The sequence below is a fragment of the Hibiscus syriacus genome, unplaced genomic scaffold (genome assembly GCF_006381635.1).
Source record: "Hibiscus syriacus cultivar Baekdansim isolate YM2019G1 unplaced genomic scaffold, ASM638163v2 tig00110053_pilon, whole genome shotgun sequence".
Classification (NCBI taxonomy): domain Eukaryota; kingdom Viridiplantae; phylum Streptophyta; class Magnoliopsida; order Malvales; family Malvaceae; genus Hibiscus; species Hibiscus syriacus.
This window is the reverse complement of record NW_024062577.1, coordinates 1084812-1110198: the sequence shown is the minus strand read 5'-3', so window position 1 is coordinate 1110198 and position 25387 is coordinate 1084812. Positions and strand designations below refer to the sequence as shown.

Here is a 25387-nt window from a genome sequence, read left to right as displayed (position 1 = left end):
TGTGATGAATATAAACGAACGAACATAAACAAACATAAATGAACGGATAATCGAATGTTCACGAACGTAAATGAACGAACGAACTCTTTATTCATATTTGAACATTTAATTAAACAAATATTTAATCTTATTTATATTCGTTCATTTAAATAAACAAACATAAATCAACTTCTCGCCAAACAATTTCAAACGGTTCATTTAACGTTATACGTACTATGCACGCTTTTCAATTTCAAACATTACAAGCCTGTTTTTCTTGGTGTTGTATTTTAAAGGTAGGGGACAACATCGGGTACTTTTGATGTGCGATGTTTAAAAAAGGCTAAAAAATAACGTGATCGGTTAAAGAAATGATCAGTTAAAATTTAGACCGGTTATATTATATTATTTAACTTAAAATATTATCAAGCACAATAACATATTAGATAGCGCTTATATAATGTAATAGGTAGCGCTTATATAATAAAATATGCATTTAACCGGAAATATTATCAAGTACAATAACATATTAGGTAGCGCTTATATAATGTAATAGGTAGCGTTTATATTAACATATTTTCTCATAAAACCGGTAAATTTCAACCGGTTACATTGTAAATTGGCCTATTACATTATAATTATCGGTTTTAATATATTGGGATCGATACTTTTTATAAATGTATCGACAGTTTATGCGTACACCTCGTCTGGACAAATGTATCGACACAAATTTAAAAAGTATCGATACTTTATGCTGACCTATTCTCTCATATCCGATAGCGTTTTACTGGTTTTGTCATATTTTTACCTGTAATATTGCTATGGAGCGATACATTTTTCATTTGCATCGACACAAACCGACAAGCTAAGTTTGTCGGTTGCCAAATTTTTTAATATTTCTTCATGATTTAGACCTACAACATTATTATTACTCAACATTTCCGGTAACGCTAAACTGAATTTGTTAAATATATTATAATGTATCCGGTAACGCCGTATATTAGCCCGCTTTTCTTGAGACAATCCCGCTTTTTTTTTCATCCGTTCTTTGTATTCTTTACTATCATTCCTTGACTGTGTGATGTAAGGTTCCTTTTCAGCATCACTCATCAAATTCCATTTCGACCTCACATCTTCTGCCACCTAATATTAAGCATAAACGCTTCTTAATCAATACATTAACGCTAAATAATATTCAATATCAATTTCATTTTACATACCGAACCGCTGTGTGTGCCATCTTCCTTCATCCTTTTGCATTCGACCATACTGTCAACATTTAAAATTTGTAATCAATTTAAAGTTCTTAAATACTTTAATCCAATTATCATTTCAAGAATAATAACAAAAACACATTGATACTTACTAGAAGTACATATATCCACCCTTTGATTGTTTTCCACCCATTGACTTCATTTTTCTTTCATATATCAGTTTGCGCAAATCAAATCAAATACTGCTTACATACACTTTATTCAATATACAAAAATCAATAACCACTCTTTGTGGTAAAACGGTTGGTCTTCAAAAAAATTTGAATGACCACTACACAAGTGTCGATACTTTTATGTCAAGTGTCGATACTTTCGATAGGATATTTACATATTTCTTTAAAAGTATCGATAATTTATTACGCGTACTTATTAAAGTATCTACACTCTCAACATATACGGTAGTGCTTTACCGGTTTTGTTATTTTGAGACCGGTTTTATCATATTTTTGCATGTTATATTATTATGGATCGATACATTTTTTAAAAGTATCGACACTTTATAGACGCTATAACTTATTCTCTTTTAAATTCCAAAAGTGTCGATACTTATATTAAATTATCGACACTTTCAACATATCCAGTATCTTTTTACCGGTTTTGTCATTTTTGAGACATGTTTTGTCATATTTTTACCTGTTATATTATTATGGATCGATACATTTTTTAAAAGTATCGACACTTTATAGGCTCTATAACTTCTTCTCTTTTAAATTCCAAAAGTGTCGATACTTATATTAAAGTATCGACACTTTCAACATATTCGGTAGTTATTTATCTGTTTTGTCATTTTGAGACCGGTTTTATTATATTTTTAACTGTTATATTGTTATGGATCGATACATTTTCATAAAGTGTCGACACTTTTTAAGCGCTATAACTTCTTCTCTTTTAAATTCAGAAAGTGTCGATACTTATATTAAATTATCGACACTTTCAACATATCTGGTAGCGTTTTACCGGTTTTGTCATTTTGAGACCGGTTTTATCATATTTTTACCTGTAATATTGCTATGGAGCGATACATATTTCATTTGTATCGACACAAACTGACAAGCTAAGTTTGTCGGTTGCCAAATTTTTTAATATTTTTTCATGATTTAGACCTACTACATTATTATTATTACTCAACATTTCCGGTAGCACTAAACCGAATTTATTAAATATATTATAATGTATCTGGTAACGTCATATATTCACCCGCCTTTCCTGAGACAATCCCGACAACACCATGATTAAGATTTTCTATTTTCTTGCCCATCAAATTTATGGGTTTCTTTTTAGCTTTCTTCTTTAATCAGCGTTTTCTACATTATTATTTTTAATTTTTAATAAAAATTAATTAACGACAATCTTTAAGGAAAAAATATACTTCAACATTGAAGATATGGGCTCATAAAAAGTTTTGTTTGGAATATGAAAATAAAATATGAATATAAAAATTTTGGCATACAAAATATTAAACTTTCAATAAAATATCAATTTGTTGTTAGATTTAAATTCTATATTTATCGACTTCAATGTAAAAATAATATTTAATTTTTAACATTTAATTTTCAATACAACTATGAAGTTATAAATGGATTTGATTAAAGGGGAAACAAAAAGAGATACTATTGAATAGTCAAAATTTTATCCTATAATTTATTTATATAGTTTAACTTTTAATTTTGTCAATTATATATTGAATTTTAATTTTACGTTAAATGATGTTACTCTATCATTGAATCAATAGTAAGACGATGATATGAGTAACAATTGTTGTTATTGTCTGTTACACCTAAAAGATGTCATTTTGATGATGACTATTAAAGTCTTAAACGACATCGTTTTAGGTACTGTAGTTTAGGGGTGTATTAATTCGTCTATTGTACTTTTAAATTGTTTACTTTTTGGCACTATACTTTTCAACTGCCTTTTGTAGCAAGATTGATACTTAAATGTTCACATATCACTCATCTTTCTTCCCCTAAGATTGATTTTCACATAATGCATTCAAAATCGAAGAAAACTCATTTAATGTATGTTGTTCGTCTTAATACTCAGATCTTTTCAATGGCAGTCCAATGAGGTTAGTTTTAAGGTATGTTGTTCATCTTCTCAAAATAATGCTTTTCACTGTTCAAATTTTTGAATAAACACCTCAAATCCCATAAATATAAGAAAGCATCTAAATATCTAAAAAATATTTTTTTGTTTAATTTTATCGATTTTGAGTGGGTTTCATGAAAAACTAACCAGGAGAAGCAAGATGAGTGAAATGAGAATGTCTTAGTACCAATTTTTCCGCAAAAAAAAAAATCAATGAAGTGTGTTAATTGGCTATAGGTGACGATCGAAAAAAGTAGTGTCAAAAAATAATATGTTTAAAAGTTTAGTGGTAAAATTTATACACTCCTAAAGTTTAATATTTAAAACGTCATAGTTTTAGGTATCAAAATAGTCACACCAAAGCAACATTGTTTTGTGTACATAAGGATTGGCATGGAACTCAAACTCGATGGGTTCCAACCCGATTTGATCCTATTGGATCAATTTTTTTTAAAAAAAAAATGGGTTCAGATCAAGTCAGTTTTTTAGAAGATGTGTTTGGGTCAAATTGTATTTAGGTTTAAGGTGAAAAATACTTGACCTAACTCGATCCAAAAAATAATGTAATAATACTCTACCTTATATATTTAGGGATAATTGTAATAATACTCCAATCTCGATATCCTTTCAATTAGATCTCTATTTTTATCGAATAAAATTAATATTTTTATAAATATATTTGTTTCGGATCAAATTCAAGTTTTATCTCAAAAAGGCAAGTTGAGTTTGGATCGGGTGAATTCACCCTAAACCCAAGTCGGGCCAGGTTGGGTTTTGGGTGTAGGATGTATATTTTTTAGCCGAGTTAGGGTGGCCAGGAACTCGATCCAATTCAACTCGATCCATGCTCATCCCTAAGTGTATTGATAGGCCACATCAGCAGCTATTAGTCATGTCATCGTCCTATTACTGACAAACGACAAAGTGACATAATTGAATGTAGGGTAAACTACTCAGTTGACCACTTAACTATGTAGCCTTTTTATTTTTTTCACCGATCTTTCAATCTTGTCAATCACACCACTTAATTATTTAGTTTGTTCAATCAGACCACTAACAGTTAATATTTAACGGAAGTGTTGACGTGGAAGTTAAAAGAATTGGTATATTTCTACATTATCATAATTTTTCTACACGTGTCCCCTTTTGATTGGATAGAGGATAGAAAATAAAGAGGAAGAACTTGTTCTTGGGTGGAAAAAACCAATATCCATAGGATGAACAACCTTAGCCACTGCACCAAACATCCCTAATGGTTTATTAGTTACAACTAATTATATTTATTCTTTTAAAGCTAGATAATGGTAAAAGAAAATAGAAGCAAAAATAAATTAGAATTAATTTTTTTAATATTTTATTCAAGAAAAAATATTTTAATTTTTTGATTAAAATATTTTTAAAACCGTTAAATTTATATATTGAGAATGTAATAAATATTTTAATAAAATATACTATAAGCATTTAAAATAAAAATTTAATATAATTAAAATTATGATTATTTTATTTAAAATATTTTTAAAGTTCTTAAATTTATATATTTAGAATGTAATAGAATTAAAATTACGATTTTTATTTTAAATAAAAATATTAAAAATATTTTTACTTGAATCAAATATTAAAAAATTTAAATTCTAATTTATTTTTGCTTCTATTTCTTTTACCATTATCAAGCTTTAAAAGGATAAATATGATTAGTTGTAAGTAATAAACCATTGGGATGGTTGGTGCAGTGGTTGGGGTGTTGTTTATCCATCATTTGGACATTGGGGTGACACATATCACCTCTTGATTGAATAGAAAAATTATTTAATTAAATAAATTTAAATTAATAAAAAAATATCCTACAATCATGTATTGACACGTGTCACTAATGAGACATGTCATGTTTCTATGCTGACACATGTCAGATCCTAATTGAATGGTTAAGTTATTAAATTAAATTTAAATTATGATCAAATTGAGAGAATATATAAATATTAAGGACTAAATGTAAAAATATACCAATTCTTTTAACTACCACATCAGTATTTTCGTCAAATATTAATGGCTTGTGGTCTGATTGAACAAATTAAATAGTTAAGTGGTGTGATTGATAAAATTGAAAGATCGGTGGCAAAAGTGAAATGGCTACATAGTTAAGTGGTCAACTGAGTAGTTTACCCTTGAATGTAAAACTAAACTTTAGTGTTATAATTGGTAAAATTAAAAGTTTGATAGTATAAACGAATCAGTGGATAAAATTCAGTGATATCTGGAGTAGTTTACGCTCGATTAAATCAGGTTAGGTTTGAATATTATAAACGGGTCCAATTTTGTTTTCCTCCCCTATAATATTAGATTTTGAAATTTAATTCATGTACTTTAATTTAACATGATTTAGTCTCCTTACTTTATAATATTATTGGCTAATTCAAATTATAAACATTGTTAACTATTCTTGTTAAAATGTTGAACATACTTAAAAATGTAGTATATATTTTGACAAAATATTCCTTTTAAACATGATCTAATGTGTATATACTTTTTTTTAAATAATGTAGTATATATATTTTAAAAATATTTAATGTAATGCTTATATTTTGATAATATTTAATATAAAATATGTATTTGAGGGACTTTTGCATCTATTCATAATACCTTTTAAGAGAGGGAGATGCGATATAACTATGGATGGCAATGGGTTGGGTTAGGGTCAAGTTTTGGGTAAATTTGATATGATCTAAAAATATGTATCCTTCACATGAATTCGATTTAACTCGAAAATTATATATCTTTCAATCGATTTAAACTGACTCGAAAAATATATATCCTCCAATCGACTTTGACCTGACCCGAATATTTAGAATATAAATTTGACCCGATCCGACTCAGTATAAAATAAGTACTTAATTAAAAGTAGAATTATTCCAATAAATTTTCACGAGGTTGTATTTGTATTTTAGATCATTCATGCAAGAATCATGCCCATTCTTTTGCGCTGACGTCTAAATGCGTAGATGGCCTACAATTTGCAGAAAAAGATTCATTCATTTTGCCATAAATTATTTTTGGATAAAGTAAACAAATGTTATCTCAACTATAAGATAATATATTTTTAATCATTTGATTATTAAAAGTTACAAAATAATCATTCAATTATTTATATGTTTAAAACTCATTATTTTCTTTTAAAAGATTTACGGTTATCTGAGTTGAATATTAATCTACTAACTAATATATAATAAAAGTATATTTTAATAATGTCTATCGGTATCGTCATTGCTTTCAAGCATTGGCGTAACGACATAAAATAAACGGAGAGTCGATCCATAAAATACAACTCAAACGATTATAGGACTAGAATTTACATATTATAGTTAACAGTTTAACGTCTAGCTCAGACGAGCATTGATTTTTCTAATAGAAAATGACGATTTTGAAATATATGAATAAATAGGTAATAATTTTATAACTTTTAATAGTTGAGAAACTCAACAAAAACAACACCCTATTCATGAGATCATTTATATACTTTATCCATTATTTTCTGTCATTAATTATAACTAGATAATATAAATGATGTTGTAGATCATGACCAAATAGAAATGTTGGCATAATAGTTATGGCGTGCCCAAACTTTGCCCCAGACGCAGATTTGATCCTCGCCTCCCTCTTTAATTTACTTTCACCTAATCACCGACATAGTTTACCATTTAGTTGCATAAAAAATTATTAAATTAATTAAATTTTAGAAAAACCCTCTAATCAATTTAATTAAAAATTAAATTGATAAAAATATGTAAATATTGAAGATTAAATTTGTATTTATATTAACCTTTTAATTCATGTCATCAGTTCTTCCGTTAGATATTAATGATTAGTGGCTTGATTAATAAAATTTAAACAATTAAACTATTTAATTAATAGAATTAAAAGATTTATAATAAAAAATGAAATTCGTCCATAGGTAACTCGTGATGGTCTAGTTTACAATAGTGAATGCAACTGAGTTAAGCCCAAATCCAGCCAACTAGTATAATCCATTGTTTTCAAGGCATGGCCAATACACTAATTGAAAAATTGAGAATAGGATCCACATCAGACATTGTGGACTCGTTAACATGCTCCAAATTAAATTGCTGCTTCTTAGTTTCACATTTCAGAATTGCAGAACATTCCAAATCTGACTGGCGGCCATGGATGATGATGAACCGTGTTACTTTTGGCTTCATCCAAAAAGAGACGCAAATACCAACAAATGGTTATTCAGACAAGCACCTTGTCTGGTAAGAAAAAGTTTTTACAATCATCGACCACCTGAAAGCAGAGACTCTGCAACAGAAGACGATTGGGAGAATCCCTTGCAAATGGAAGAAGATGTATACGACATGGCGAAATCATCGAACCCTTCTCGATGTCCGAACGTCAATCCATGGGAGGAGAGACTTAATGACAATATTTCCGGAAAAGAAATATCACCTTGTAAGAACTGAACAACTTGGCGCATCGTCGGCCTCGCTTCAGGCTCCGAGTGAGAGCATAACAGCCCTAGTTTTAAAACCAACTCCACTTCCTCTGCAGCATAATCCGAACCCAAATTCGGATCTTTGGCCTCCAAAATATCACCCTTGAACAAACAAGAATACACCCAATCAACCAAGATTACATATTCCGAGCTTGAAGATTGTGTCTCTATTGGCCTTCTTCCACAAGCAACTTCGAGCAAAAATGCACCAAAAGCAAACACATCAGTGCACGGCGTGGCTTTACCGGTTCGACTGTGTTCCGGTGCCATATAACCGAGAGTTCCCACAACACGAGTTGTTTGTGGACCGGTTCCGTGATCATATAATCTAGCCAGCCCGAAATCTCCCAATCTTCCGTTTAATTCACCATCTAGTAAAACATTGCTGGCCTTAACATCTCTATGAATCACAACTTGTTCCCATTCTCCATGTATATAAAACAATCCTGATGCTACACCTTTGATGACTTGAATCTCTGTTTCCAATTTAATGTGACCTCTGGCTGGTCATACAGATACTTATCAAGGCTTCCATTAGGCATGTAGTCATAGACCAAAAGCAGTTCACCTTTGCGCCGGCAATACCCCAATAGTTGAACTAGATTCCGGTGACGGAGACAACCAATGCTCACTATTTCCGCTACAAATTCCTTCAGCCCTTGCCTTGATTCATGTGAGACTCTTTTAACTGCAACTTTGAGTTTATTGTTTGGAAGAACTCCTCTATAAACCCTGCCAAATCCACCAGCACCCAATAATTCCTCGTCTTTGAATCCTTTTGTAGCAAAATATAGATCTTTGAACTTGAATCTGTGAGGCCCATACTCGAGCTCCCAATCTTCAACAATTTCAGCAAACTTCATCTTCCTTCTTATGAAATAAACAAAACCAGAAGCTACAACCAAAGCTAAACTCCCCAAAATCAAAGGCAAACCAATGGTCAAAACCTTTGATATTTTCTTCGGTCCGATACGACGAAGCTTGGGAAGTTGAGACAGGTTAAGCTCTTGTGTCGGACCGTTAATCTTAAAGCTCCAACCCAAAACATAATGAGATGTAAGAACCGAACCAGTTGACGATGAAAACCCAACATACATCTCACGGTTAACAATTGAAGAAAGATCACGAGACAAAGACAAAAGTGGAGTGTTGGGTTTGGGGGCCTTAAATGGAGCTAAAGTAACATCGATTGTCTTGTTTAAACCATCGTACTCGACCCAAACTTGCATCCGTTGACCACTGATCAAAGTCAGATTCTTAAAGTCCGGCCGGCTGCCTTCGTCGGCATAATAACCAGCCGGGAACGATTGATCAGACTTCAATCCGTTTATATCAATCCCTACGTGGTTGTCATTGATATCGTCAAACTCTGTGCTTTGTATTGTATCGAGCTCGACAGCAAAAACATGGTTAGTTCCATTTCCGCTGTTGGAATCATTGAAGAGTCCGAGGTACTGGCTTGGAAGTGATCCGGAGAGGCCTCTGGTGGGCGCAATGACGAAAGCGATTCCATGGCCGCTGAGAGTTTGATATTGGGAGACGATGGCGAAGACAAAGGTGGTCGAGAAGGAAAAAACCGAACCGAGGGTTGTTGTCTCCTTGAAGTTGATAGGGTCGGGGTAAAAAGCATGACCTTTTTGTTGCCTGGTATCGTTGGTGAGCTTTAGGAGTCCATTGGAAGTGAACTCCGCGATGCCGTCGAGGCTTAGATTAGCCGACCGGAAGCCATTGTAGATGAAACTGACATCCTCGGCGGATGCAAAGGTTGACAGAAGAGTTAGCAGAATTGAGAATCTGAAACACATGGGTGATGTCTGTCAACTCTGCCTCCTTTGTCTTTGTTTTCTAGCTATTTTATATAATTTCTGGATCATGAAAGTTCATGGAATCTCTCCTATTATTACATGGAAAAATCCACGAGTTTGACGAATAATTTAAGTACCCGATTCGACGCCAGTTAATCTATTAAATTCTTGGGACCCATTGGACTGTCGCAACGTGACGAAGGATGTCTGTCTTTAGGTTTTTTGAACGAAGAAAATATAAAGAAATTTTATTTAGTTTGAAAAGGATACTATAACTAGATTTCGAAATATTCGAAACCAAATAAAAGAGAAAATCGGAAGCTTCCAAGGTAAGTGCTTTTGGTTAATGACGCCAGACAGAATAGTGATTATCCTGTAGGCTAGCTCCGACAGACGATTCACAAGAGAAAATTCACCCAAAAACCAGAGAAAAAGTCTCTAGGGTTTAATAAAATATTATAAAATCAAAACCGTCAAAAAGCAGTCCACAAGCCGGACTGTTATAGCAAAAAAATCGTCTTTATTCGAATTTTGCCAAAAATAGCAAAATCCCGAAAATCACTCTAAATTTAAATTCGAAATAAAATAAGCAATCTCCCAAAAATCCGGCCTAAATCGGATTTAAATTGACTTCCTAATTAACAATCGAAATATTACCATAAATAGTAAAAAATAACTAAATCTAGTGATTCGGAGGGGAAAACGGCAGAATTTGAGGTTGAAAAAAGGCCACATGGAGCGTAGCTCAATGTGGAGAGCGTGCGCGTCGAAAAGAGCTTTCCGGATTGGGGTCTTATGCGCGATTCTGACACCTGTAGCCAAAGTTATGGCCAAAAGACTGAAACATACTCAAAACGACCCCAATGAGGAACATGTCACAATCAATTCTTGCCTTTGCGCTGATCTGCCAACTCATGGTATCTCAGCGCCATCAACGTGCAATCTGACAGCTCAGCATCATGTCACAATCAATTCCCGCCTTTGCGCTGATCTGCCAACTCATGGTATCTCAGCGCCATCAACGTGCAATCTGACAGCTCAGCATCATCTGTCTCGGATCCCCCTGCATCAGTTAACCCCTCTAATCCTAAGCTACAAGTAGGGCCGGTTGGCAATAGATCGGAGATGGGTCGGGTGGAGCTTCATCCGCCCTATTACCCGCGGTCCAAATCTCTATCCACACCATCTATCACTCACAAAAAAATTCATCCATATCCATTCCATCCATCATCCGCGGGTGGAGCGGATAAAAAATGGATGATACTATGAACAAAACCTATTTTTACATCCTAAGCTCAAATTCTTCTAACATTCATTGAAACAAAAAATTGATACTCAAACATTCATAGAAACCAAAACATGAATAATAAATTTTCATCAAATTCAAACAAAAACAAAATGGAACACAGTTTATATAGTCTTGTGCACTATGTTTGTGATACATTTTTCAAATGAATAGATGCATCATGTATAGTCTTGTACACCAAACATAATCTTCAAATCTTCATCAATAAACTATCACTTCTCAAAAGTCCTTTCCATCCTAGTATCAATAGGGATAAACCAATATTAAAAAATTAGACATATTTTCAATGGGATAAAAGTCAGAATTAAGAGAATAAGAATATTTACAATCATCCGTTTATTTTTTTAATATATATATATATATATATATATATATATATATGGATGAATATATTAATAGGTGGATGGATGCTGCGAGTGATGGGTCGAAAAAATTTCATCCATATCCGACCCAACCCATCACCTGATCCATCCATCACCCGCCAATAATTCATTTCATAACGGATTTTTATCCATTTATTCGGGGCGGGTGGATAATCCACTCACCCATGAATAATTGTCAGCCCTAGCTACAAGGTCCAGGGCTACAAGCTCGGTTGCTTGCCTTTTTCTAAGCAGGTTAATGAGTAAATGATTGAATTTAGAGTTTTGGTTATAGAATTTATATTTTTTTAATCTTAAAATTTCATCATTAATAATTGAATGTAATAAAAAAAACATGATGGATGAATAGTTGGTCCATTTTGAAACTTGAATTCATCAAATTTTGTCAAGGTACGTTATAAACATGGTAATTTTAGCATAAAAGTCTAAGATATAAAAATAAATTGATCTCATATTTAATGTTTTAAGTGAATTAGAATATTTAGTTAGAAAAAAAAACTAAATTTGTTCGAAATGGATGGTGCATTTCACATGGCGAAAGAAGCTCAATATTCTCTCCTCTCTCTTTTCTCGTTCTGAATGTAACAATCCCATATCAATATGAGTAATCTGACCCGATCCAAGGTGTTATATTAAGGCTACCGAAGCGATCCACAATAAAAATACATAAAAAAGAATTTTTTTGATAAACCAATTAGAAACCGTAAAACAATTTATAAATAAACACAAATTCAAAAAATAATTCACGTATCAAAACAAAATTCAATCATACATCTTACCATAAAAGTTTCAAACTCAATATAAAATTAAATGTGACATACATGCCCCCTAATTATACGAGTACCGTACTTTGCAAGTAACGCCGAAGAAACTTCCACTCCGATGTTGATACTGCACAGGATTAATTCCTTTAACTTGAAATGATGAGTAACAGAGTGAACATTGAAAAAATTCAGTAATACAAAACTATCGGATGATGTTAAAGGAGAAATAAATATATGGCAAAGCAAAAAACTTTATTATTGATTCAGGCATCAATATGTTTTCGCGACGAGCTGAAATTAAATTCTCTAGGTAATAGATGAGAAACCTACAATCCAAAGGAAGTTGTGATACCCTAATTTTGCCCGGGTTAACGACCCTTTGCAGAACATTGGTGCCTCAGCACACGCCGACAGCACCACAACAAGCCAACAACAATGGTCCTCAACAACTGTGGTCCCCTCCCCTGGTCCCTCTGTCATGGTAAGTGAAATACCCGACAATTCCTGGAAGGCACTGATGCAAAAACGATCTCCAGCAGCTTCACGCGAGTGGTCACATGCAACAGAAGATGACAAAATTAAAAATTAGAAAGATTTTTCGAGTTTAGTCGTTTTTATTGTAAATTGGGTTATATAAAAATCCCAACAGCGATTGTAAAAGGGGATCCCCTTTCCCACCATTCGGGGGAGACAAGCAATGTAACAAGGGGTCTTCCCCATTCTTCTGATAGTAATACAAAAAACAGAGCATTTTTGTAAGAGCCTCCTCGACCCCCATTGAAAACGCAATGTAATCTTTCGAGATTAAAAAAAAAGCAATACCATTATACCAGGAGCATTTCTCAAAGGTTCGTTTTTTTTTGTCAATTTCTTTTGGTTTTGGAATGAAAGCAGTATTAAGAAAGGAAAGGGCTCGGTTCATATTACCTTTAGATGTAGTAGTCGAGGTCTTGAGTCGGAAAGGGGATCGTCGTCCGTCGTGAATTGAGGGATCGAGGCCTCGTCGGTCGGTCGCTTAGAAGGGGGTTGTGTTAGCTTCGTTTCTTCTCGGTTTTGGGTTAGAAGAGGAAGGAGAGGGCTTAGGGTTTGTTTTAGGGCTAGATTCGGGTTTGACTGACCACCGTTGGTGGTGGTCGAAGAGGCGAAAGATTCGGGTTCGGTCTTCGGAATGAGAGATAGATGAGAGAGAGAGAGCAGATGTTAGGTTTCTTTGAGGTTTTGGACTCTGTCGGTCGGAGTGATGAGCGGCTACGGTCGAATGAAGAGTGGCCAGCCAGCAGTGATGGAAGCTCTGGTAAGGGTTTCGACCGAGGAAAAAGAAAGGGGGAAGGAGAAGAGGGAGTCGGCCATGGGAGATGAAAAAAAAAGTTTAGGATTAATTTAGAATTAGTTTTAGTTTTATAAAAAGTTTTAGGGTTATTCTTGTTGTACTCCCTGCACGTTTCACATATTTTCCTATTTTGGCCATTGATTAATAATAGCTTTGAATGCTTTTCGAATGTACATGTCCTCATTGTGATATTTTTCATATTTTTGTTTAGCGTCAATTTTTTTGGTTATTCTCTCTAATATCCCTGTACTTTTGTCGTCTTTTTGCATTATAGTCCATGATGTTGCGTTTTAATTTTTTATGTCCTAATTGCATGATTTTACCTTTTTACTTTTTATACTTTAATCTGCCTATAATATTAGGTATAATCCCTCTTTGATCCTCTAAAATTGCCTTTGTTTTGCATATTGGTCACTGCTTTCACTTGTTATCATTTCGAATTTTGGATATTGATTTCATTTTGTTTATATTTTAGTCATTGGTATCCTTGTTTTTTTTTTGTATTTTGTATTTCGATTTTTTTTTTCAATTTTCATTTTATTTTTGTGCAAGTTACTCCTTAACAGATTAATTAGATTTTAGATTTAGTCCTTACATTTAGATTTCTTTTTATTTAGCCCCTTGTTAGGTAATTGTCTTATTTAATTAGTTGTATATATTTGTTTTGCATGTTGATATGTTTACTTATGTGTGAGTATGCGAATAATCTATTTATGAATTACATGACATTATTTTTGCATTATATGTATGATACCTTCATAAGCATTACTCGACCCAACTCAATAATTGGATTAAGGGTATACTCTTTCATTTTAGGTTGTCGTAAAATGATTGTCTTAACTTATAAGAAAGTCACTTCCGATGATTTTAAAATGAAAGCGTATCCCAAAAGTGAAACCTCAAAAAATGATTCCATATAAAATTTGGGAACGGAAGAAAAATAAATGTTCATCTATTTAAATTCATCGAGAAAATATCGTTAGAACTTATCTAAGGTCCGATCTCGATGTCTTTAAATAATCGAATATTCTTCTTCTTTCTAAAAGGATTGGTATTTTTTAATTTAATTTTTTTAACTTCGTGCATGCGAATATTGCAATGAAATTGTACTATTTTTTTATTTCGATTGGAGTAGGAATTGATTGTCTCAAGGTACGAGAGGTCATTTCTTCTCGATTGGAAATGATTAAATATTACTTGTTTTCGTTCTAACACTCATGAATGTTGTTTTAAGGGATCATAAATTAAATTAAGTTTGAACTTGTAAATTTCATTGCAAAGACAATTAATTAATCGACTAGGTACCGATTTAGGACGCTGTGGGGGTGTTAATCCTTTCCAACGCGTAACCGACTCCCGAACTCAATTTATGGTACACAGACCATAAATTTGTTGTTTTAATTAAATTGATATTTTTATTAAAATGACAAAATATTTTGGGTGCCCAATCACACCCTAATCAAAGACTGGTGGTTACTCCTCGAACCGTATTTTATTTTATTTTATTTTAAGGGAATCCCAAAATTTTCGAAGCGAGAGGTTTTTTAAAATCACATTACTTTTTAATTAAAAATTAATCAAAAGATAATTATTTTTTTAAATATGGAAAAATCGTTTCGGATAAAGCCCTCAGAGAGTAAGATTTAGGAGATCGAAAATGAGTGTCTAGTTTGTTCCCACGTAACCATAAATAAATGTAAAGATAGTTTAAAAATAGTAGTAGTAGTAGTTTATTTCAGTAAAAAAGATTTTAAAGTCAATGTAATACCCTTCACCCATATATCGATATGCAGTTCCCCAAAACTTCATCCATAAGGACTTACCCTAGGCCCATTAGGCGTAAGAGCCAACCTAAGGGAAACCTTGGGGCCTATGGGCTACCCAAGGGTTACCTTAGGTCCATAAGGAATTACTAACTTGATTAGAGCTGAACCTTCGTAAGTCCAGTATCATACTGAGGCAGTTCCCTAGTAAAAATCAGATTGATCAGTAAACCATAATATCATAACCGTGATCAAGTATAATATCATAAAAGTGACAATGAAGTTTATTTAAATCCCATAATTGTCCTTAACACCAAAATGTAATCCCCCAGAATTAATGGAGTACTAATGGAGTACTTTGGGGCCTAAAAGCCTACCCAAGGGTCACCTTAGGTCCGTAAGGAATTAACAACTTGATCAGAGCTAAACTTCCATACTATATAATCCTAACCAGAGAGTATCCTAATAAAACAATCCAGATAATAAATAGTAGTTCCATGATATATAAATTAGGCATATTTATATTTTTCCAGTAAAAATTAGTAACTAGAGAGCATATATCGGGCAACCATAATTCAAAATAGTAAATCAAAATATTGATCAGATAAAAATTCATAAGTTAACTGGATAGCAAATCATATTTCAAAACAAATAAATAGTCATGTACCACACATGGAACACACTAGAAGATCTATTTATTTTTCCAGAGGCACTTGCTAATTATCAGGAATTGATGAAACTTTTGTACATTGAGTGGGTTTTCAAAACAAGATCCTTGGTTAAAGGGGCTCGATTACTAATAGGTTTAATCAAACATTTAGGATTCGGGTGCATCAGAAGGTATTCAAGAACCTTTACATCAGAATTATTTAAAATTCGGATATAACATGAGTGATTCCATTGCTCAAGTCATCAAAGACATTTTAGACATTTTTATTCCTACCGAATTCTTAGTTATTTATCCCTATAAGGGTAAAATTGAGGATTTTCAGTATTCATAATTTATATCAAATTATCAAAATTTTGAGTCAAATCAAACTAATCAGATCCCAATGTTGTGATACTTGCTAATCTTCTGGATTGATATACTTCATAGATATTCAATTTTTAATACTGACTACACTAGTTGAACAGACCATCTTTAGAATCATTGAACAGATCTCTAAGAGACGAACATGCATTTCAATGCTAATTATTATTATTTTTGTATTGTAATAGTATCCAGAATGGCGAACGTGTTTGAGTCATGTTCCAAACCATAAGGGATTGTACAACACTTAGGTTTATCGATGTTCCTAGAATTTATTCTAATGACATCCACCTATTTCTAGGTCATGATTGTATTTAGGTAATTCCAATACTCGATTGTATTTTAGTCATTTCATTTGATCCAATCTTTTCATATAATTCAGTCATTTCGACCAACTTAGACGTAAAGGGTACTTTCATTAATTTAGTTTCTAGGTATTTGCTCAAAAATAAAAAATTCTAGGTCTTGTGCATTCTCAAAGTTTAGGAATTGATTATAAAAATGTTCCAAACATATTAGGAATTCAATAGGTGAATCAGTAGTTCTATCGAACCAAGCATTAGTTCTTAGGTTTATTCCATTATCAGAAACAATCCATGACCTTTTTAAACCTTAAGGGTATTTTTATAATTTGTTACCCAGTTATATTCGATATTTAAATTTTTTATGAAAATAATCAGAATTTAAGGATCCTTAGGTTAATTGATTTATTGATTAATCACTGAACTTGGATTTATTTCTTATCGATCTTCAAATTTCTTATGCGTGTCATCCGAGTTTTATTCAATTTACTAACTTTTTACTATATCCATTGCTAGTTTCAGAATAATCATCGATAAGCACATGACCAATTATTTTCATTCATTTATTTACCAATTATCAATGAGTTCCGTAAAGTATACAAAAAATAGTAGAGTATTACTTCAATTTTTGAGCCATATTGATCAACCATTTAGACTTTATTCGATCGCTCTTAAACTTGAGTTCGACGTCTCAAAATGTCTCAGATACATAGAAAAAGAAATTACATCAAAAAAAAATTTAATTGGGAAAAATATAACGAATTGGAAGATAAAATATTGAATAATAACTTATCAGGTTAGAATTTAGTGAAACAGACACCAAAATCATAATCAGGACGTCGAAAATATCAATATAGGTTGTCTTGGAAAAAGTCAATGCTCATTCAACGGTTAACGCTTCTCGGTTCGGCTCAGTCAACGACTCAGGCAGTTTAACTCGAATTTATCCAGATCAGTTCGACCAGTGTAACCCATTTTTTAGAACCCTTCTAGTAGACGGGGACCTTCACATGCAAGGGGCGTCACGTGAGGTGCGTGTAGCGGCTCCGATTATCGAAACGACTCTAAATTTTTTAGATTTTTATATTAACAGCTCGAGAGTGTTAAGAATGTGCTGTTTTATGACGGTGAATGGTGGAGGGACGATACCAAAGTTAACCGAAACTTTTTACACTCCACCTATAACACCCCCAGATTGATACGGGTGCCCCAATCCAATTCGAGATGTCACATTAGGGCCACCGGAGCGACCCACACTGAAAAATCTGGAAAATTTAAATTTTTTGTTAATCCATTTAAAACTATAAAGTGATTTATATATAAAATACAAGTTCAGAAAATCATTTATATATTAAAATAAAATCAACTAATATCTAATAGACAAACAAGTTTCATACTCGAATACAAAAATATAATACAACTTACATGCCCCTTAATTACGTGCACCGTACTCCGTAAGCAACGCCGGTGGAACTCCTTTACTGATGTCGGTAAAAACACATGATCAAACTCTTTAACCTGAAATGGTAAATAACAGAGTGAGCTTTGGACAGCTCAGTAATACAAAATTACCAGATTAATGCAATAAGTCATCATGTATATGGTAAAACATAGCTTTCCTTAGTGAGATAGACATAATTATATTATGCCGATGATTTCAGATTCCCTTAGCTAAGTCTTTAGTTACAAACAAGAATTTACGGTTTGAATGAAGTATTTAGAGAGATAAATTCAGAAGATTGAATTGGGGAGTCTAGTGTGTTCCAACAAAATAGAGAAATGTATACAAATCCTTTAAAAACATTAATAGTTTAAAACATATTTTAAAACCACAGTAATACCTTAAAACCGAACATTGATATGCAATTCCCTAGAACTGCATCTATAAGGACTTACCTTAGGCCCATTGGGCGTAGGTGCCAACCTAAGGGAATATCATAGGGCTTGAGAGCCTACCTAAGGGAGTACCTTAGGGCCTAAAAGCCTACCCAATGAAGTACCTTGGGGCCTTAAAGCCTACCCAAGAAAATGCCTTGGGGCCTCACAGCCTACCCAAGGTCACCTTAGGTCCGTAAGGAATTATCAGCTTGATCAGAGCCGAACCTCCATACTCCAGAATCATACTCAGTTAGTATCCCAATAATCATTTCATACAGTAAACAGTAGATTCCATGATCCATAAATTAGGAATGATTATATTTTTCCAGTGAAAATAGATAATCATATAGCACATATCATGTAGCCATAGTTCATAAATAGTAAATCAGTACATCAATAAATCAGAATATCGAACAGTTAAAAGATTCAATAAATCAGTATCTTCAGTAAATCATATTTTAGGACAGATAAAATAACCATATAGCACATAGGGAACACACTAGAGGATCCAATTATTTTCCGGAGGTACTTAGCAATTGTCAAGCGCGAGGGAGGGTAGAACACGAAACTTCTGCATATTATGAATTTCAGAAATGATATCCTTTTAAAAAAGGGTGTTTGATAGCTATCAGATTCATCAATCATTCAGGAAGTGATTTATCAAGATCATAGTATTCAGATATATCAGCAAGGCATTTAGGAATTATTGCATCAGAATTTATTTAAGATTCAGACATTCCCAAAGTGATTCCGTCAATCAGGCTTGTAAGGGTATTTTAGTTATTTAATTCATGATAAATTTGATAAATCAATTTAATAAGGGTATGCAGCGATTTACAAAATTCCATATTTCAATCATCTTAACATGTTTTCAATTCCAATCACACTGTATAATTCCCAGCAATGGCGACACTTATCAATTATGTAGATAGAGAAACTTTACGAATATTCATTTCTTAAAACTGACAGTACTGTAGAATCGAACTGATCACCTTCAGAACCATCTTTATACGGATCATAAGAAGACAAACATGTATTTAAGAGGCAATTATTTACTTCTCATAATGTAATAGTATTAGGGATGATCAACCTACTTAGGTCATACTCTATAAACCTTAGGGGTGCTATAACATTTAAAACTTCACTGGTATCTTCAGAATTATCCAAGACATTGCTTAATCCAAATCATTAGGGTATTTAAATCATTCTAGTATTTGAGGTAGATTTATTCATTTCAGAGTTTAAGGGTATTCAGTCATTCTAGGGCTTAGGAGTATTTTGGGTCATTTTACACTTCAGGGGCATTTCAGTCATTTCCTTCCATCCAGTCTTCCATTTAATTCAAACTTGTCATTTATTTCAATTATTTCAAACAATTTTGACAATAAGACTTCGATAAGTTAGTTTTCAAGTGTTTGCTCATAAATAAAAAGTCTAGGTCTAGTGCTTTCTCAAAAGTTACGAATTAATTCTTAAAAAAATTCCGAACAAATTAAGAATTTAGCTGGTGAATTAGTAATATATCGGATTAAATATGAATTCTCAGGGTACTTTCACTATCAAGGTCAATTTAGGCCATTTTTACCTCTCAAGGGTAATTTCGTAATCATGTAATTTTGGTATTAAAATTTTTAACGAGTTAAGTAAATTAAAGATTCTGAGGTTAATTGTTTTTCGAGATAATCACTGAACTTGAAATTATTTCTTATCAGTCTTCTAGTGTTTTATACGTGTAATCTGAGTATTATTCAGTTTAATACTTTATATCACATACAGATCGAGTTTAGGAATATTAACTAAACACATGTGACCAAACATAATCATTCATGTATTAACAAATACCAACATGTTCCATAAATCATGAAAATTGTAGTAATGTATTACCTCGATTTTCAAACTACACCGGTTGAACATTTAAACTCTATTCAATCGCTCTCAAACTTTAATCTAATTTCCAATAATATCTTGGATATATCAACATAAATTACATTATAAATGGAGCTTAATTACAAAAAACAAATCGAATCAGGAGGTTAATCAGTGAAAAACAACTTATGTGGTTCAAATTTGGCAAAACAGACATCAAAAACAGACTCAGGACGTTAAAAATATCATGATAGGTATTCTCAAAAAAGGTTAACGGTTAGCTTGGCGTAGCTCGGCTAGACTCAGACCAGTACAACCGGTTTATACCAATTCAGTCGGTCAGCATATTTCCCAGGATGACAAATGACGCCCACGCACAGGGAGCAGCGTGTGCAGTAGCTCTGATTATCGAACGGCGATGAAAATTTCCAGATCGATAGATCGTTGGCTCGGGAGTCTCGTACAAGTGCTATTTTACGACAAAGAGCATCAAAAATCCACTTACGAATTGTCGAAACCTCTTCGACGTTCACTCTCCCCATGATGGTGACACGACGATGGTGAGGAACCAAAATAGTTGTATTTTTGTCGGACGGCTACGGGGAGTCGATTGCTGGGGGCGATAAGGTAGAACGATGTCGGGTTCGGCCAGAAATTGAAAAAAATCGATGTTGACCGGTAGATTTTCAACGAAACTCGAACGTTGATTCATGAAAATCGACGACAATTTGGTGAATAACCAAAGGGTTTTGAACGGGGAATGAAGGGGGAACGTTTTGGTGGTGGCGATGCACGTCACCGGTGATCGGAGGTGGGTGAACGATAGTTGGAAGGGGCTACTAAGATGATTTTGTTAGGAGGCTTTTCTTCGGGTTTTGGTTTCCAATCTGATTGGGGAAAAGATTTTTAGGGATTCAAAATCTCAAACATATAGCTATAAAAAAATATATTCATTATTTTATTACCCAAATAGTGCCCTAGCTTAGTGGCTAGGGCATGACTCTCCATTCTCTTTAGTCTGGGTTCAAAACCACCAGCACATTATCCTTCAATTTTTTTGCATAATATAAATAGGGAAAATACAAGGCTGAGTCCCTAAACTTTCTAAATATTGGAGAATTATCCTGAATATTTATAATATTACAAATTGTCCCTTAAACTTAATTAAATTAATACTCAATAAAGCTCAAGAATTTTTGGGTGTGACACCACCCCCATCAATGGTGACGACGACGACCCTTCTAAAGACATCATTCGACTCAAAAAATGATGAAGAATGCAATGGTACAGGCAGTGTCATCCATGGACAATCTTATGGTGATGAATCGATGAAAAACCAAGAAAGCCTTATTTTCCAACAAACCTTCGAAGCTTCTTTCACAGTAAACGGTGACGCTTCTCGAAGTGTGGTTGGTCAGATTTTGGTCATAGGTGTATGACGGTCACGACGGTGTGGACGATGCAAGGCACAACCGTCGAGAGAGGGCTGATCAGAGCTCGAACAGATAGGGAAATATTTAAGGCTTGAGGATTTTTTGGTTGCTAGTTATCTCGAGGGAAATTAATTTTAGAGTTTAAAAAAATCTGATTCAAATTGTTTAAGAGACATTTCTAATAAAATAATCTTAAACAATAGCTTAGTCTTGATGTTAGGAGTATGGTTGGCCATATCTTATGCCTTGGTTTCAAATCTCTATAGTAGTTTTTTGCATTTTATTTTTTTCTTATTTAATAGAAGAGGTTCAAATCCAAGTTTAGGTCCTTGAACTATTAAGAATTTCAAAAAACTTTAACATCTTCAAGATCTCACATTTGGTCCAAAAATATTTTAATTAAAAACTTAAAATTAAGCTTGAAAATTGGGATGTGACATTCTAGTTCTCATATATTTTTTATATGATTTTATTTTTCCTTTTAGTAATGAAACTCTAAACTTACAATTTTTTACCAATGGTTTGTAATTGGTGACTCGAGATGTCACCTCACAGGGATTTTATCTAGTATTTCATAAGATTTTTATGATTTTAATTTAAATTAAATGAATGTTTATTATTTATTTATTTTTATTAAGCAAAAATATATATTTTTAAGATAAATGTCAGAATTCAATCCATACAAAGTGAGATAACATGAATGTCTTTGACCCTCAATCAACTAATGGATCTCATGCTTATTCTTTATTTATTTTCCTTTGTAGTTCTGCTAGTATTTATTGCTTAGTGGCTTTCGACTTATATTATCGAAGCATCCGTTAACATATTTGTTATAATATCCAAATGATTATTGACAAACAAATAAATACGAATGAAAAAGCAAAGAACACCAAGATTTACGTAGAAAACCCAAAAGAGAAAAATCATGGATTGAGGAAAAGAAATTCACTAATATGAAGGAAAAAAGTACAACATAATTTTGGAGAAAGAAAAACTTGATATCTAACCTTTACCCTTAGTATCTATTTATAGAGATAAATACATGATTACAAAGGAAACTAAATAGAGTAGAAATCTACTTTAATAAATTTCTCTACTTTTAATCAAACTAGGTTTCTTACTTTTCCAAATTTATATATTAATTAATTTGTGATACTTTGAATTTGAATCAAACCCTAACAAATCTCCACCTTGATGTGAAATCTAAAAGTACGAAGGTTTCGAGATAAACACACCCAAATTTGATGAGGTATCTGAACTGAAGAAAACAATTTCTTCACTTCAACGAAAAAGTTCTCTACTTTTTCCATAATATCCCTCAGACGGGTAATCTTCAGTAATTGACACCACCAAAATCCAAACTTTTTCTAAGCTTGAATTTAGTCTTCATATCGGTATGATAATCATAAGTTCTAACTTTGCTCACAAATGTATCAGCACGGGCAATATCATGGACAACACGATCTCAATCATCAATGATAATTCTATCTTCAAATTCGTTATGCCCATGAAATTGAACTCTTTTCTGCTTCACATAACCGTTATGCCCATGGTTATCTTGTTTAAAAAAATATTTTTTTGCTTAATTTAGTCAAGATGTTTTTACCAGTAACAACGTTACACAGAGAGAAAACATCATATGCATTATCTAAAATTTTGAACCCTAAAGAACATAAAACTTGACAATCTTTCTATGTCATTTCATCACAACAAGAGAGCCCTTGCAAATTTTCATAGCTCCACATTCATTGAAGATTTTGTACCCTTTTGAATCTAGGGTACCTAACGAAATTAGATTTATGTTCAAATGTGGAACATGTCTCACATTACCACGTGTTCAAATAATTCCATCGAACATCTTAATTTTGATTGTACCAATACATGTAACTTTACAAGGGACATTATTTCCCAAAAAACATATCACCTGAAGATATGACTTTATATGTTGCAAACCAATCACAATTAAGACTCATATGAAACTGTTACTAGAGTTAAGTATCAATTCATCACTTGTGATAGAGTTGTTGTCAATCACAACTAGAAGTTCTACGACATTGCACTCCTCTACTACACCGATCTCACCAGATTTTCCAGAGTTCTACTCTTCAGTTTTTTTTATTCTGTAACTTGTAATACTCTGATTTAACATGAAATTTATTTTTACAAAAGTGACGAGTTTTACCTTGGTTGAAAGATTTGGATTTACCTCTTCTTTTACTACCAGAAGAATGCTCGTGATGAATGTTCAGAATCGTCAATCTTTGCTTGTTATTTCTTCGGTTTTGTGGAATTATTGCTGCTAAATTGGTCGTGTTATATTTGTTTTCGTACAGGTCCTTACTTTCCAGAATTAGTGACAAAATGGGCGCATTATGCATTTTTTTATTATTGGTCACGGCTGGAGACATGGGCATGACTGGGCATGACGCAGTCTGACGTGGCAGTTTCTAGAAGGTCCCAGTCACGGTTTCTAGAAGACTTCCTCCGCACGCCTTCTGGAAGATTGACGAGCAGAGTTTCATTAGGAGACTAGTTTGAATTTAAATTAAAAAATTATCTTTAGGATTATTTTATTTATTTTTCTTTGTTTATCCTTTAGGCTTTGAGAGGCTATAAATACCCACTTGGGGTAAGCCTAAACTCATTATTCGGATTACAATCTTCTTTTCTCTCTGTTTTTATAAAAGCTTTCTCTTTTTACTTTTTAAGTTCTTTTCATTTTTCTTTTATTTTCCATGCTTTGTTTTCAAATTCTAAGTATGAATTTTTTCATGCTTAGCTAAACTTTTCATAAGCTGAGAGCTGTCGTTATGACTCAATTCCATCGGGAGATTTGAAACATGCCCTTAATATCTTCGGAATATCTCTCTCAATCTCTGCGCTTATTTTTTAAAATCAAAACAATTTTCAAAATCAAAGATCGACTTTGGTCAAGAGGTTGTTGCGATTAAATGTGTGGGAGGAAGATTCGGCTTACAGAAAGCAATTCAAATTCCTGGGAACACACTTGTCGAGATGGCTTCGCCAAGAGGGAATTAAGATCGGAATTGACGGTTATTGAAGCAACAATCTGAGTCGGACGCCACGGACTTAAATGGTAATTGATATGCGACAATTGATGTTGTTAGAATCAATTACCAAAGCCGGAATCAAAGATTGCCTTGGGTATTCGATATACAAGATAGAGTCACGGGAATAACCCTTGTAGACAAAGTAACCGACGTGAATCCTTGAGGGAAAATCTTATTCGATGATCTAAAGGAAATTGAGTCAAAGCAAGACTTGAGGCTATTTTTACAGTATTTATTCACAATCTCTATCATCTTATTTTTACTTTAATTGCTTTATTTTATTTAATCTTTTTTTATTACTATTTAAATCTCATACTACAAACCTCAATTTTTTCTATTCACGCCTGGCTAGAACCATTCAAACATAAATTTGTGATTTTCTAATTCCCTGATGATTCTACCCTTATTTCTCTATACTACAGATTTCCTTATTGATTAATTGAAAAAAAGGAATTATTTTGACATCGAAAGTGATAGTTGTCAAATTGACGCCGTTGCCGGGGACTTCGCTAAAGTTTCTATTTTTTTTTTGTTTTTGATTTATGACCAGGTCTAATCTGGGAGCATTAGTGGAGTACGACCCGGAGATTGAAGCCAAAGCTAGGAAACTC

At 32.9% G+C, this 25387-nt stretch overlaps 1 protein-coding gene across 1 annotated transcript; it reads right to left on the bottom strand.

Moving 5' to 3' along the window:
• Positions 1-7626: 7626 nt before the first annotated feature.
• On the bottom strand, positions 7627-9655 carry LOC120214172 (L-type lectin-domain containing receptor kinase IV.1-like). The gene is given in 2 exon segments (XM_039212137.1): positions 7627-8312; positions 8315-9655. Coding segments are annotated over 2 exon segments (2022 nt in total). The 5' UTR covers positions 9651-9655.
• Positions 9656-25387: the final 15732 nt, after the last annotated feature.